The sequence below is a fragment of the Poecilia mexicana genome, unplaced genomic scaffold (genome assembly GCF_051168715.1).
Source record: "Poecilia mexicana isolate PSO_F unplaced genomic scaffold, ASM5116871v1 scaffold_17, whole genome shotgun sequence".
Lineage (NCBI taxonomy): Eukaryota > Metazoa > Chordata > Actinopteri > Cyprinodontiformes > Poeciliidae > Poecilia > Poecilia mexicana.
This window is the reverse complement of record NW_028263386.1, coordinates 16,273,985-16,289,106: the sequence shown is the minus strand read 5'-3', so window position 1 is coordinate 16,289,106 and position 15,122 is coordinate 16,273,985. Positions and strand designations below refer to the sequence as shown.

Below are 15,122 nucleotides of genomic sequence, written 5' to 3'. Positions count from 1 at the left end.
AGTCGGTTTTGCTGAGCATGAGTAATTTTGTGAAGAAATAAATTGTAGTAGTGTGCAGAGTCTTTGTAGTTATGGTTCCACACAGATACAGATACATATTCGGATGTTAATTTGCTAAATAAAATAACTGAAAATCATGTGTTATCTTACATCTGACACTTCTGGAGGATTGTGGTTTTAAATGTGACAAAATGTAAACACTCAGGTGGGGAATGCATTCTTTTGAATGGCACTGCACAGTTTTTGTTTTGTTTGTTTTTTTAATAAAATTTAGGTTTTATTAACTGTAGTTGTCATTTTTAATTCCAAATTGAATCATTCTGTCTTGTGAAATGAGCGAGAATCAACGATTTAAAAACAAGATAGAACATCAGGTATCATGCAGGAAAAAATAAGTTTATTTGATCAGTTTTAGAACCAAGTAAATAACATCACCATAAATAGTTAAAATAAATAGTCCCGAATAAAAAACAAAACATTATTACATTATGTAAATATCACATGTTCCAAAATATACTTTATAAAAGTACACTGTCACACATCATCTTGATGTTAAATAGAATCATCACAGACTTACAAAGAAAATAATAAATAATATTCCATTATAAAACATAGACTTCAGTGTTTCTTTTAGAGTTGGATTTTCTTTCTTTCTTTTTTTTTTTTATAGTAGCACGGTGTAGTTTAACTGTTTGAGAAGTGGTTCCTTGCTGCTTGTTTCTTGCTCTGGAGATCGGTGAGGGTTCAGTTAGTGTGTTCACCGAGGTTCATGTAGCCAATGGCTCGGTTGATCGTGATGGTGCGGACGTGGAAGCCTTTCATGATCTTGCAGAGGAGCTTCCGTTGATTGAAGCCGTTGGTGCTCGAATGGTCCACAGAAGCCTGAAGAAATACAGAGGCATCATTAGGGCTTTGTGGAAGCAGCTCGTCTGGTAAAGTTGTGCTTGGGTTTATCAGAAATATGTTTCTCGCTAGTTTTTGAGAGAACAGCTAAGGCTTACCTCCTTTGAGCTCAAGTCTGTTAGAGATGAGCTAAAGCAATTCTGTTGATTACAAAAAAAAGAGAGAAATCACTTCAGTTTTTTTTTCCATAGAGTTCAGTTTGCAGCATGAAAAGAAGTACAAATGCTTACAAAGCAACAAGTATCAGTTCAAAAAGCAATGGTGATAATGTTTGACAAACCTCCATGAGCTCTCTGAGGGGGAGGAGAACAGAAGAACCAAGAGTACCGTCAGAATCCGGCTGACTGGAGAGAACGTTGTAGTAGTAGCTCAGGTCGGTCCCGATGTCTTTCAAACACGACTCCTGCACGGAATAACAACAAACATCACCTTCAGACTCAAGAAAAGTGACGCCTTGAATTCTATTGACAGAAAAAAAAAAAAATAAACACATAAAACTTTATTAGGTAGCTATTTAGATGCCTACCCGATCAAACGCTGATGTAGTTTCCCCAGAGCATACCGAACCCTGTGGGACAAACAGTTTACAAAAACCCATTAAAACCACTTTCATAAAAAAAAAATAAAATAAAAAAAAAATAAAGTTGATATGCAGCACAACTTCTGTGACTTCTCTTTATGTCAAATGTCAAAAATGCCGCCAAGCAATGCCAACGTCATTGTCTGTACCTGTGGCGAACACACAGTGGACGTGTTGGTCTTCAAGTTCAGCTGCATGTTGTGCCTGGTGCAGTTCATCCCACTGAACATCCTTGTCTGTTGGGAGCAGAGAGGTTTAGCACCCCAAACGCAACATCGTAGAAGTCAACCTTCACCGAGTCACCTACCGGATCGTCCGGCGCCAGAAGATTTGTGACGTTTTCCAGAAGCATCCGTGCATAAAAGACACAGGAGTCGGTCATCTGACCGCTGGGCGTCAGTGGTAGTGACCGGCTGACCACCCATGCAGGGCAGCTGAGTGCCAGGAGCAGCAGCACAGGAGTGAAGGCTGATAATAAAAGAAAAACAAAAAGCAAAATAAACACACAGAGTAATGTTAAAAACTCTAGTCTTCTAATTATTTTCTTGCTGAGATACACAGAGAAATCACTTGATACTCACAGAGCTTCATGAGTGGCATCCTGGACTTGAGTTGAATTCTCTGAGCGTATCTGTCTCAACTCAGGCATCCTCAAGGGTTTTATACCCTAAGTAGGGATTTTCTCTCTTTTTTTAAATTTATTTCTTGAAACTGAAAGTGCTTTGTCACGTCATTCCTCCTTTAGAGATTGAAGGTCAGGGTGAAACTGGAAATAACATTAGCAAATCTGTGAGGTTACTCTTGTGTTAACCACTGACATTTATACTGAAAGGAAGGGTGATAATATTATTTGATGCTATTTTCGCCCTCCACATTCATACTGCCTCACAATTCTCCATTCAAAAATTTTCAAAGCTAAGCTGGATGTATTTCATTTCTTGTAAGAGAAAAGAAAGAAATTTTTCATTAAATAAAAAAGCAGCAAATACATTTTGAAGAATGAGACGTTCTAATTGAAACACTTTTGTGCAGACGCTCTTGAGCTTCACAAGAGCCACGGGTCACTCTTTCATTGGATGCAGTTGTGTATTATGGTTATGTTGACCCTGAAACAAAAATCCAGTCAAAATAACAGTAATAAAGAAATTCTCATGAAAGGAAAACTGAAAATGTTCCCTTTTTATGGTATGACATATATAATAAAATGTTTAAAATTGTTGTAGACTTTGAATCAGAACAGCTCAAGTGCAGAAATTACAAAATGTGGAAATAACCCTTTAATGCTATTCATTACTCTAGCACACACAGTGCAATTACACTATTGTATTACAGCCATATTCAGTAAATTGGAATATTATTGAAAGTTAATTTATGTCAGTAAACTAGTTCTAGTAAAACACATTACATTGATTAATTAGACACAGACTGATGACTGTGGGTTTACACTTAGGATTAGAATATTACATTAGACCAATGAACATACGGTTATCATGCAGAAATGTGGGTTTGTTTACTTGTTAAAGACTTTTACAGTTTTCAAATTGTACTTTTAATCAGACAAGCCTCATTGGAATTCATAGTTGAATTTGTCGAATAACACTGAATGTCTGCCACTCTGTTACACTTTCTTGTTGCAACATTCTCTCAAAATGCTGTACCAACAAGCAGCCTTTCCTGGCTAACAGCCATCACGACGGGGCACAATAAGCGCGCCTTCTCGCTTCAAAATATCAGTCTCATTTGACACAGCTGGTGTTATGCCTAAATTATTGATCTCTACTCTTCTCAATAGCAGTTCACATTTATTTTTGCCAGATAAAGTCGCATGCTGACAGTATGTTGCAGGTCAGATATTATCTCGATCAGAAATCGGTATTTGCACTGTTGAACAAGATGAATATTCTGTGCGAGAGGTTCTGTTCTTGGTTCCTCGTGTCAAATTATGTTATGCTCTACACAGTACAGCATTTGTATAATAACGGTTCTTTGATTGTTCTATAAAATGCCACTTTGTGTCTGGGTCATGCATAATACTGCTCCTTTAAATAACTAAATTTAAATCAATGAAATATGCTGCGAATGAATCTCTTAAGTTAATTTTGGTTTTCCCATGGCTTCTTATGAGATATTTTTCTCATTCTTCTTGTTTATAGGTGTTAAGTGCTTTTCCAACTAGCATTGTTGAGCCCATAAAAGATCCAATCAAAAGTGTCTTCTTATACCTATAACCACTTTTGTAACTAGCCTGATTTTCAGCCCAATTTTCCCTAGTTGCCATTTCTTAATGTCTGATGTCATTTTTTGTAGGTTACCTAGTTATTCTCATCAGAGTGGTTTCCCGCTTGCTTCCTGTAACCCTTTTTCAAAAGTTGTCGCACAGTCAGAAGCGTGAATGTGTGAATGAGGACGAAAACCCAGCAGTGGTTGGTTTTTAAAAGTACGAAATAAATGTGTTAATGAGAGAGTTGACGTCACGTCGCCTTTCGGTTTCAAGGAAATCGCACATTCTATTAGTGGTTTCTGAGGAGCGTGAAACTTTCAAAGCACTCATTTTGAACAGATTCCTCTGAAATCCAGCTGAATGCAGCTCACTTCAGTTCACAATTGAAACATTTATTACTGGATTTGTTATTACAATCGTTGTACAGTACATTTCTTAATGAAGCAAACAATATAAAGTTCATCTTTGTGTGAATAGACATTCTTAGAAAGCTGAGTGTGGAAACACCGAACATCTAATCGATTTAATCATTCTTTAAATAAAGTCTCTTTTGACATGTACGCACATAAAATAGATTATTCTCTGACTCTTATGCGTTAATATGGAACCAACATGTTTTATGGTCAGCATAAGCAAATAAAGCATAAAACATGATTTTGCATATTTCCTATCTGGAGGTTTGTACTTTTACACGACTCCATTTTTATTTTATTTTTTATTAAACTATCTTGATGTTCTTGCACTATCAATAGAAACAAAACGGTAAAATCTGTTGCAAGCAGAAGATGCTAAAAGTGAATTTCAGTAATGAAACGGCTTTGATACAGTGCTCATAGTGGAATAAATGATACACTTTACAAATACACAGAGCACGTCAAGAAAATCAAGCGTTTGGTGCGGCACGTTGAGAGGTTTAAATCAATGTCCTGAAAGGAAAAGGGAAAACAAGGCTTGAGAGTTGTTCCCGAAAATAAGAGATCTGTGCAACATTCACCAAATGTTAAAAGGATGGCAAGAATACAAACTGGGCAACAGGATTCCCCTCATCCAAACAATTATACAACATGACTTGTCTCTAGTGGGAATGAGAAGCCTGCACCAACTCATTTGTGCCCGTTTTTAAATTAGTGACCTTATTCTCTTTTGACTTTGGTTTGGGGCTTTTCTGACTGAGTCACACGATGCGATAAACTGCATGCGTGTTCATGCTATAGGCCTGTTTTTTTTTGGGGGGGGAGGGGGGGATTTTCCAAACATCATGACCATGGCTCGAGTTAGTGAAAACACAAAACACCAGCAACAGTCTGTGGCATGGGAGGCTGGATGGCGTGCAAAAGGAGACGTGTGGATAAGGATGTTTATTTAGAGACCGCTTTCTCTGTCTGGTGCCGCTGATGGCTGTGCGCGTGCCTGCAGCAGAGAAGAGCGAAAGTTAAAGGCACGTAAATTCACTCATTTGAAACACTGGATCTCTGGTACAAAGTGGAAGAATACCTGGTTAGGTCCTCTATGTCCACCAGCATAGCATCTTGTTCCACATGCAGCTCGTCCCTCATTAGTAACAACTGCACCAGCTCCTCGTTTAGATCTGCATGAGATGATCAAAATTGTATATGTCAGAAAGCCCCTAAATGGTGCCAACTGAAAATAATTTTGTTTACTAATATGTTGCCCACTAAAGTACCAGAGTAAATTATGATATGACTGCCTTTAAGTATCATTGACATAGGTAACCACAAAATTTGGAAGGTCATGGAACTCCCATTTCTCTGGTTTCTAAGAGCTTGTATGCATGCTTGTGTTGTGTGACGTACTCACTCTGAATCTGTGAGTGTAAGTCGTTTGTTATGACTTGCAGCTGTCCCAGACTCATGTCCCTCATGTCCCCGTGCTTCAGGTTCCACTTCACCAACCCCTCACTGATGTGGGGCAGATGAGGGAGCTGAAAGACACATACAAACGAATTGTTGCGCATCAGAACAGTAGCAAAATCGAGTTGTTTTCAAGAATTTGTCAACTTTAAACGGGCCTTGCAAATATTCCCCAACTATAAAAAAAAAAGTGGGACAAACATGCTGGCCTTCACTTACCAGGGGTTTTCTCTTGCATCACACACACACACACACACACACACACACACACACACACACGCGCGCACACACAAACCAGACAATTGACAGTTTACTGAAGCCCAGCAAGTCCCTAATGTCATCTTTATTGTGTTTACTGTAAAAGCAGCCATTCCATTTCCATCTTGTTTCCCCTTTTCATTTGCTGTGGATATTTTATTGTCTCATAAAAGGCACAGCAATGAATCTTATCTCTTTCTCGCTGACTAACCAGGTCGGCAACAGGCGAACGTCTGTGCAGCTGGATTTGCCTCTCCACCTCCACCTGCATGCGAGCCATGGGTCGAGCCAGTGCCAGCGCCACACGTGCCTCCTCCTGCAGCCTTCTCTGCACCCGCCAGAAGCCGCTGCAGTCGTCCAACGGATCGGAGTCCTCTTCCGCCGTGTCCCGGTCCGACAGTGACGAACTCTGCTTGCTCTGCACGGGAAGTGAGGGAGTTAGTGGAAAGTCGCAGCAGCCGGGGTGCGTTTTTATGCGACTGTGATGCACGAGGGGAGCTTAGGGGACGCCTAAGGGAGTATCTGCTGGTGCATACCATCGGTGACAGCGGCGTGTCCAAGCTGGTCTCGGTCCTACTGTCCTCAGCATCGCTGTCTTTGTCGCTGCTGCTGTCGTTGACGAAGCAAACCTGCAGATTCACCCCGCTCTGCAGCCTGAGAGGAAAAATAAGAAAGGTTTTTAGTTGACACCAAACTTGGAGTTAAAAGGCAAAACTTTTAACTCCATGTGTGTTCTTTTTGTTTTTGCACAAGACGGCAATAAAACCTCAAAATTTGGAAGATTGATGTCTATTGTAAGGGAAATTAGATGTTTAGATTAAAAAAAAGTGAAAAAGAAATCGTTTCTGAATAGATCCACAAATAGCTTCTTTTTTTTACCACCAATAGCTTTGAACACATCAACAAATTTGGCCGAAGTTGTAGAATGTAGACAGCAAAAAATAAAAAAAAAGTAAATACATAAATGTTAAAGCTAATTAATAGATTAATTAGAAATAATTAAGCGTATGCAGAGCCTTAATTGAATTCCCAGGATCTAAAACAAATTTTTAGCTCAAGCTATCACGATAAGCATTAGGAGAGAACGAAATTGAAAGTAATTATCGAGAAAAAAAAACAACAAAAAACAGCCAAGTTAGTTACCTCACAGTGTCCCCCAACCACAGTTTTTCCAAACAATAAATGCGCTATTCATTCAATATCTCACCACGACAACCCCCTACTGAAAGGAAACTACTCAACAACCAGGATCAGAACAATTTGTTATACATCCCACAAACAGGATGAGGTGGAGCTGGAATTTCCACTTAGAGCTAAACCCTATGATAATGTACCTATATTGGGGGTCACGTGGCTCCCATACCACAATCCCAGTTTAATGGATTGCATCACGCATCACTTCTCGTTTCTCAGAGCGCTTCCTCAAGTTAACGAGAAAGACTGAACTGGGTGAGAGGGTAGGTGTGGTTTGGTGTTAGGTAAACAGGGTGGAAAATAGTGTGAAGTTACAAGAGGTCAAGGCTGCTTGTTGACCAGAAATGACGAAACATTATTGTCACAGGTGTTATGAGTTTTGTGTGTGTGTGTGTGTGTGTGTGTGCGTGTTATTAGCCGTGATGTCAAGCAACGCCTTCCACTGCACGCCTTCCAAAACCTCAATTACAAATGTGAAATGTCAGTTTTGGGGGACAGCAACAACCATCATGTTACTATGTAAATAAAACCAATGAGGCTGTGTTGTTAAGGTTTTTGTTATAAAATCTTAGCTAACAAAAAAAAAAAAAAAAAAGGAAGAGAAGAGAAAGCTGCTGCCTACAAAATGGAAGTGTGAAAACATAACTGGAAAGGGGAGATAAAGGATGATTGACAACCAAAACAGGCAATGTTTTCTGAACGTTATGCCACGGTCAAAATATTATCCTCTGCAAAATGTCAGAGGGTAAATATACACCCTGTTGCTCACACCAGTTCTTCCCAAACTTGAACCTCTTTGTTCTGCTTTTCTTGGAGGGATTCCTGTCTGTCTCCTTGAAGTGAACCTGACCTTACAGGACACATCTTACTTTCTGTTTTACACTTCCGTCTGTCAAAATCCAACAATTTTTATTTTAACATTTTCTTCTAAGTTATGTTCCGTTTCTCACAAAATACATTTCCACAGACGTTTGAAGCTGGAACAGCACAGAGGCTCAGTTGGTAGCACTGTACCAACATGTTTATCCTCTGAGGACGTTGGAGCTAAACCCTATGATAAATCCAACACACTTTGATAAATAGTATCATGTTAGGATAAATGTGTTGGATGGATGGAAGAACCTAAAGCACAGGTTGGTCAAAAAATTTGCAGAATACTTTAGGTATATTAGGAATATGAATCATTAGGATTTTGTGTTTTTATTAGTACTCTCTTTTGCTCTGCTTTTAAAATATTAATCTGCACAAATAGGGCCCATAGTGATATTTAAAAATAAAGTTCCAAGAATGAAATATTTTGTTGCACATCATCAAATCGTTTTAAAATACAAAAAAAATAAAAAAAATCAGAAGGCAAGATGACTATTCACGAAGTCCTATAGTCATATTAATGGAAAAGTGAATAGAAGGAAAAAGCAGGAATGGTAAGCATGGGATAGGATAAACATCATCCTTGAGAGGCTAACCTTTCTATCCTTTATAAAATTTGTCTTATGTGATAATTAGATTTTTGACAAAGCTGAATTTTTGCTGCTGCCAGAGTCATGAGCAAAAACAGGAAGATGGATTATATCACACAATGTCACTGCCCTGGCTCCCTGTTAGTAAAAATATACAATTTAAATCCTTATTGGTGTTTTATTAGGCATTATAATACCTGAATGTATTTGAGATTTGCTGTTTTGGCAGAGACACCTCAGGTCATCAGACCATTTAGTCAGTTCATTGAGGAGCAGAACTGAACAAGGAACGGCAGCATTTATTTCATATGCCCTGCAGCTCTGGGGAAAAAAGACTGAAAACAGTATGCAGAAACTGTTGACTTCTTTTAATCAGGACTGAGGAAAATGACGTTCAGCTATAACTGTACTTTATCAGCTTTTTTCTGTCATGTTTTAACTTCTTATTTGTGGTGTCAGAACAGCATTTTAATGTTTATTTTTATGCTCGTCTCTGTTTTTGCACAGGAAGTGACACTGTGACTTAGCTCATTTTTATAATGATATGTTTGTGTTGTTGTTTTGAAAAGTCAGTTCTTAATAGGGAAGTCCTGGAAAAACAAAAACAAACACAAACAAAGAAAATGGTGGCCAGATGTTGGCCACTGACAATATTGAACCAAAACTGAACAGGAGTTTTATTGTATCCTTTTGTTATATATGTTGAATTCACGGAGTAAGTAGCATTAAAAAGTGATATACTAAAGTATGAAGTCAGTGTAAGAATGCATACTTAAAAAAGATGAAACTTTACAAAATATTAATGCTACCCTACCCCATTCTCAAGTTAGCTACGGACAGATTCAGAACAGTAATTCTGTTACATTTAGTAAAAAAAAAAAAAAAAAAAAAAAAAAAGTATATTGATCAAACTCAAACCAAACACACAGTAACTCACAGACACAGATTGAAACCTACCGAGAGGTTGGGGTGCTCTTGCTGCAGCTGGTATAGATGACAGGCTCGTCGTCATAGAAACTGCCAAGGGCAAGTTTCTGCCTGATTGACTCTCTCTCATTCCTCTGAGCCTACCAGGAAAAAAAAAAAAGAAGCACGCATGAATGATAAAGGACATTAATAAAAGTGTGGCTCCTACACTGCCACATCCACTCATCTCCCCCGCACATTAGCAGAGACTGAGCTGATTGGTTATAGCTACAAAGGCTTTTCTAGCAATAATAATACTAGGGATGATTAAAGGTTTCAAAAACAGTGTTTTTACCCTTTCAAGAGGTTATGTTTGGTAGACATTTCTTCAGTGATTTAAATGATAAAGATCTGAGAGCTTCAGTTTCTCAGATGCCTCTCCATATATAGACCGGTAGGTCACAAGAAGTCACATCTGAGCTGCTGTCATGAATGAATATCAAAGGTATTAACTTTATTCTGTGTTGCATCAAGACTTTCAAAAATGACAAAACACGCAAAATCAGCAGAAAAGGTAAGAATACATTTTTGGTTTTTTTTTTACAATTTGTATGTTTATTTTTGATTTATTCATTAATTCATATTCATGTGAATTGAAGTAATGGTTACATTTTTCTTAATCTTTCACTTTGAGAAACATGTTATTTAAACACAAACCTGTGGTAAGTGCAGTTTTGATTTTTAACTGAAGCAAAACCCAAATATATTATTAAAAATCTAAATTCCCTGCTGGAGAGTCAAAGGTCCACTAGATGGCACTCTTCTATTGATTTTTCTATACAACACTGAATTGTGCATTACATTCTCGCACTGTTTGAAAAATGAAAAAGCAAGGCTAGCGACTTTCCAAATTGTACACATGTCCTAAAAAGGTTTTCTCAGCTCAAACACCATCAGCTGATGTATTTCTCAACAAGTCTTGCATAAATTATATTCAAGGATCCCTCAGGTAAGCAATAGTTTGTAAGGGGTCACAAAGGTTTTCAATGCATCAGGCCAGTCTTACTTTTACATTGTTATTTGAGACATTTGTTCACAGCTTCAACTCTTTAGCTCCACTCAGCTCAGCTTCCTTTTAGATTTCTACACTTGTTTTTTTATCCTATTCCTGTACGGTATGAAAGCTGAGGAACCCTTTCATTTTGGAGAAAGTCTTTTTATTTTTAGTCTTGGAATCAAATTAGAGTGCAAGATTCCTTTTTAGCACCAAAACAATCATCTCCAGTGACTCTAAATTTTTAACCAAAAAATCATATCCAAATTTAGTCAGACTCACAAAATTTTACATAGCTGCACCTCAGGTTCTGTGACGCACATTCAGATGAGGATGTGATGTCAGAGCATGAATCAGGTGAGAGTCTTTACAATTTTGCTCCCCCACAACAGATGGCCAGATGTCCCCCCCCCCCACTTCCTCACACTAACATCATTTTTCACCTTGAAACATAGTAAGCACATATTGATGAATGGAATGGAAAACGCCAGACACCACAGTGATGCCGAATAACCACCTCAACCTATTTTTAGCCTTCAACAATGCAATTTACAAAAGACAAGTGTCACTACAAAGACGCAAAAATGATTTACGATCATGTTAATCCAGATAAGGATTAAATTGATATAAATAAAAAGTGAGAGATTATTGAGAGATGCACAAATCGGAATCATGTGAAAACATCCACTCCCTTTCCAGACATCCAACTCATCCATTATGGCTGACATCTCCAGCTGCACACCCATTACGCAGATACCTATCCCCCATATCTGTGAAAATCATGTCACAAACACTCTGCTCTCAGAATCCCCGCACCAACGCAAACCCAAATCCACACACCTGGTAAACGCGTTTCTCCTGATGCACCATCTTCTAACGCATCGTACCAACACGGCCGCTCTGCCCTTCTCTACACTGCAGTGGAGCTCTCGTATACTGCAGGTCCATGCAAGGAGAGGAGAGTGAGGGAGGAGAGCACAGGGAGGGGAGAGGCATCAGAGAGTGAAAGGAGGAGGAGGAGTTCAAAGTGTGGGAAGAGACGGAAGCAGAAGAGGAGACAGAAATGGTAGAGAGTGGAAGAGGGAGGGGAGAGATAGAGCTGCTACAGTTTTCCTGATCTGTTATCTGTGCCTCCATCTTCCTCACTTGTGTTTAGCCTCCGTCTTTCCTTTGCTGAAAATAAAAACACAAGATATGTAGATTTGGTGAAGGAGTCGAGTTCCAGGTGAGTCAGACTATGTACTGTTCTGTCCTGAATGAGACTGCATTACTGGAAGGCAAAACAACAAGAGAGGCCCTGATTCATTTGAAAAAGGTTCTGTAACAGATGACACTAACATGGCCTCCTCTTCTGTCCAACTTGTCTCCTTGATCCTGTCCAGTTTTTTGTTTTAATGTGGACGGATTAAAGTACAATCTGCCATAAAAGAGAGAGGAGGAAGCGGATGATGCATCTGCTCAAACGTACTAAAACGCTCTGCCCTCAGAGTGCTGTGTCACAGTGAAGCAGTGGGTCGATCAAAGCATCTTGAATCATCATTCATCCGTCATCTGCGCAGAACTAAAAATACCCAGCATACAGAGGGACATTCTCTCAAGAACAGTATATTAACTTTTATATTTATATTGTGCGCACATATTTGAGAAGCAGTAACTCGGTCACTCACAGAAATGCTGGACAGCCTGGATCGTCCCCCACAGTAACAGCCTTCAGCTTGTGGCACCAAGATGTCCTGGACTTCATCGGCCCAGCTGGGGCTCTCAACCATGCAGCGTCCTCCGTGGTGCTGAGCATCCCTGCTGCCGTCACTGTCCTCCCACCAGTGGCCTGGTGTGTCCCCTCTGAACATTTCTAATTCTGCCAAATCCACATCGTATCCTTCCAGAAAGACCAACTGAGTGGAACAGTCAAAATTTGGTGTTGAAGGTGAAATTCAAGCAAAATTTTAAGATTTAAAAAAAAAAAAAAAAACCTTTGACTTCCAAAAGCTCCTTCATGTATTTGAATTATGCATACCAACCTAAATCCATCTCGTTTAAAAAAGGTATTTAGGATCGTCTTGGAGCTCAGTACCACTCAAAACACAGCTATTCCAAGGGACTATGGAGAAAGAAAAGACACTGTTCTCAGAGTGTGTAGTGTTGCACATTCACCGTCACATGGAGCCCAGTTTCAGTGAAGTGTAAATGTTCCTCGTTCACATGCAGCATCAGAGGGCGCCCAAGGGAGAGAGCACCATGCGGAAATGTATAAAAAGAGACAGAATGGGGTGAACGCGCACATGTTCTGCAATATAAAGTTAACACCTGCCGATTAGTAAATTTTAAACTTAATGTTTTATAAGTTTATTCTTTATAGCTTTATAAATATATTCACATGGCCAATATGGATTACAGTTTACTAAAAATTACTCAAATTTCAACATTGTAAAGGACCAATGAGTGATGTCCAAAATATGGTCAAACCCAAGTGTAACTTTACATTTTGAAGTCAAGGCTCCAAAATTTGGAACAAATGTAGAGGCAAAGAGTTGTAGAATACAAGATTTCCACTTATCTGGAAATTGATGCCATCTGGTGTTGGTTGAGTTTGGAACCAATTCCCTGATGTCAATATACTACTGGCTAGCATGTTTAAAATCAGATTTTCAAAACATAGTACAGTTGAGAAAGAGTGTACCTCAGTAAACAGTGTCTTTCAGTACAATATAGAATTGGAGTTCTGGATCCTGGCTGTAAACGCCTTAAAGCGCCACCAAGGAAAGAAAAAGTTTCACCTTAAAAAAAAAAAATCCCCAGACAAGACATTGTTCAAAGTTAAAGATGTTTATTAAACTCTCAGGAGATTCAGGCACCTACAAAGGAGAACAGTTCAGCTTCTGTTACAGGAGAGCATTGCCTCTTATCTAGGAGTTATGTCCTCCCAATCAAGGTATGGATCATCTTGGCTTGCGGTGTGATAAAGCAAAGGGAATGACTCCCAGAAAGAGTCATGATTTTCTGGACTTTGGTATCCAGAGCTGATCTGCGGAGACACATTTTGCTGATCGTCTGGCATTTCGTGATGTCCAAATGACATTCTTGGAGCAAAAAACAGCCTGTCAAAAGGACCAGTCCTTCTAGCGTATGGGCAGTAACTGCTTGGCATGTTGGCTGTAGTTGTTGGCATTGTGGTAGTAAAGTAATCCATGAAGAATTGGTAGAAGGGGTGGTTAGCTACCTGAGGCTTCGGAGCCACTTGGGGATACATTTGCCACACTGGACGTCTATAAGCATGGTAATAGGATTGCAGGGGATGAGCCTGCTCTTTAAGGTAGCGAGAATACAGTGGGTAGAGTGCAAGGAGTCTTTTCCAGAAGTAGGGATTTTTATAAATTGGGCGAGCTGTGACAGTAGTGGTCGTGGTGGGAGGAGGCGAGGTGGTCGTAGTTGGCGGTGGCGGGGTATACAGGCAGAGTGGATAACGTTTATGTGGACTACAAGGAAAGTACATGGGACGCCATCTTAAATGGCGTCTCAGACGATGAAGGCTTAGGGAATCATGAGGCAAATCATCTTTTAAAGGAAGAGCAGGCTCTGTTGTGTTCACCTCAGAAATTGGAAACATGGTGCAGGTTAAATTAATGCCACTCCCCCTCCATCTCATTGTGAAGATGTACGTCCCATTCTGAAACAGGAAACAGGTCAAATTACACATTGCCTTGTGCTTTTACACTCAATTGTAGAGACACAAGTTGAGTCTAAAAGGCAGTGGGAGCAAAATTACTTACCTCTTGTAAAACTGTACAGCTGTCATAATGAACAAGTAGAACAAGTCCAAGCTTGGTCTGGTTCACCAAGACGCCACAAGCTTCAGGCACCTGGGTAAGTGGTACATATTCCGAGTTGCCTGCGAAAAAACCCCCAATAAGTTAGCCGAGTAAGTTTAGACAATTTAAATAATTGCGATAGAGACTCCTACCGATGTCCAGTTGAAGCTCAGCAGCACCCAGGCCCATCACTTTGAATTTCATTTTGCTAGGGCCACAGTGAAGTGAAGAGTTAGCGGTGCTCCATTCATCTCCCGTAGTCACGCCAGCTTCGGTCACACACACAAAAAAACATTTAACATTTGTTGGTAAATTACAGTTAGAGACATGAAAAGTGGCTTACCATTGGTGTCAGCTTGGATTGAGGAATCATTTAATCCCATTTTTGGACCAACAGCCACAGAAGGAGCCGACTCAAACTCTTTTCCACTAAATGTAGCATTTTCCACTTCGGAACTCCTCCCCACCTTAAGTGCTTTAGTTAATTCTCGCCAGCTAAAAAATGTTAGACCAAGCACTAAAGAACACAAGAGCAGCGCAGCAGCTATCGGTTTCCATTTTCTACGCCACACACCACCTTCCATCATAACAAGGGAACACAACAGTTCAGTATGATGGATAATGTCTCAGGCACACCTTTTAAATAGTACATGCAATCTAAGTGCCAGGTGATTCAATTAAGGAATCAACCAATCAGCCACAGCTCACCCCCTGTTGCCAATTAGGTTCAAACTGGTGATTCTTTAGCCTCTGTTCCAGATTATACCCCTTTTTTTATCTGCTCAAAAGAGAGAACTGAATGGTTGGACGTCACCCCCCATTAAAATCAAGAAGAAGAAGATCTTAATGCTGACAAGAATGTTAAA

The 15,122-nt window shown here is 39.6% G+C and overlaps 3 protein-coding genes across 4 annotated transcripts; all 3 read right to left on the bottom strand.

The window, feature by feature from the left end:
- Nucleotides 1-380: 380 nt before the first annotated feature.
- Nucleotides 381-1,855, bottom strand: LOC106925686 (uncharacterized). The gene is made up of 5 exons (XM_088014670.1): nucleotides 1,633-1,855; nucleotides 1,430-1,471; nucleotides 1,184-1,306; nucleotides 1,002-1,043; nucleotides 381-882 (listed from the first exon to the last, which is right to left on the bottom strand). The coding sequence occupies exons 1-5, from the start codon at nucleotides 1,711-1,713 to the stop codon at nucleotides 745-747; spliced, it is 426 nt and encodes a 141-aa protein (XP_087870796.1). The 5' UTR covers nucleotides 1,714-1,855; the 3' UTR covers nucleotides 381-744.
- Nucleotides 1,856-4,075: 2,220 nt separating this feature from the next.
- LOC106925685 (schwannomin-interacting protein 1-like) lies at nucleotides 4,076-12,380 on the bottom strand. 2 transcript variants are annotated; one of them, XM_088014733.1, is made up of 7 exons: nucleotides 12,115-12,380; nucleotides 9,445-9,554; nucleotides 6,370-6,487; nucleotides 6,045-6,251; nucleotides 5,523-5,646; nucleotides 5,199-5,292; nucleotides 4,076-5,114 (listed from the first exon to the last, which is right to left on the bottom strand). In XM_088014733.1, the coding sequence occupies exons 1-7, from the start codon at nucleotides 12,295-12,297 to the stop codon at nucleotides 5,063-5,065; spliced, it is 888 nt and encodes a 295-aa protein (XP_087870859.1). In that variant the 5' UTR covers nucleotides 12,298-12,380; the 3' UTR covers nucleotides 4,076-5,062. The 2 variants fall into 2 exon arrangements, with proteins under 2 accessions (XP_087870859.1, XP_014855615.1); XM_015000129.2 differs by lacking the exon at nucleotides 12,115-12,380 and adding an exon at nucleotides 11,288-11,770.
- Nucleotides 12,381-13,254: 874 nt separating this feature from the next.
- LOC106925684 (uncharacterized) lies at nucleotides 13,255-14,893 on the bottom strand. Its single transcript, XM_015000128.2, has 4 exons — nucleotides 14,600-14,893; nucleotides 14,409-14,525; nucleotides 14,218-14,336; nucleotides 13,255-14,114 (listed from the first exon to the last, which is right to left on the bottom strand). The coding sequence occupies exons 1-4, from the start codon at nucleotides 14,841-14,843 to the stop codon at nucleotides 13,350-13,352; spliced, it is 1,245 nt and encodes a 414-aa protein (XP_014855614.2). The 5' UTR covers nucleotides 14,844-14,893; the 3' UTR covers nucleotides 13,255-13,349.
- Nucleotides 14,894-15,122: the final 229 nt, after the last annotated feature.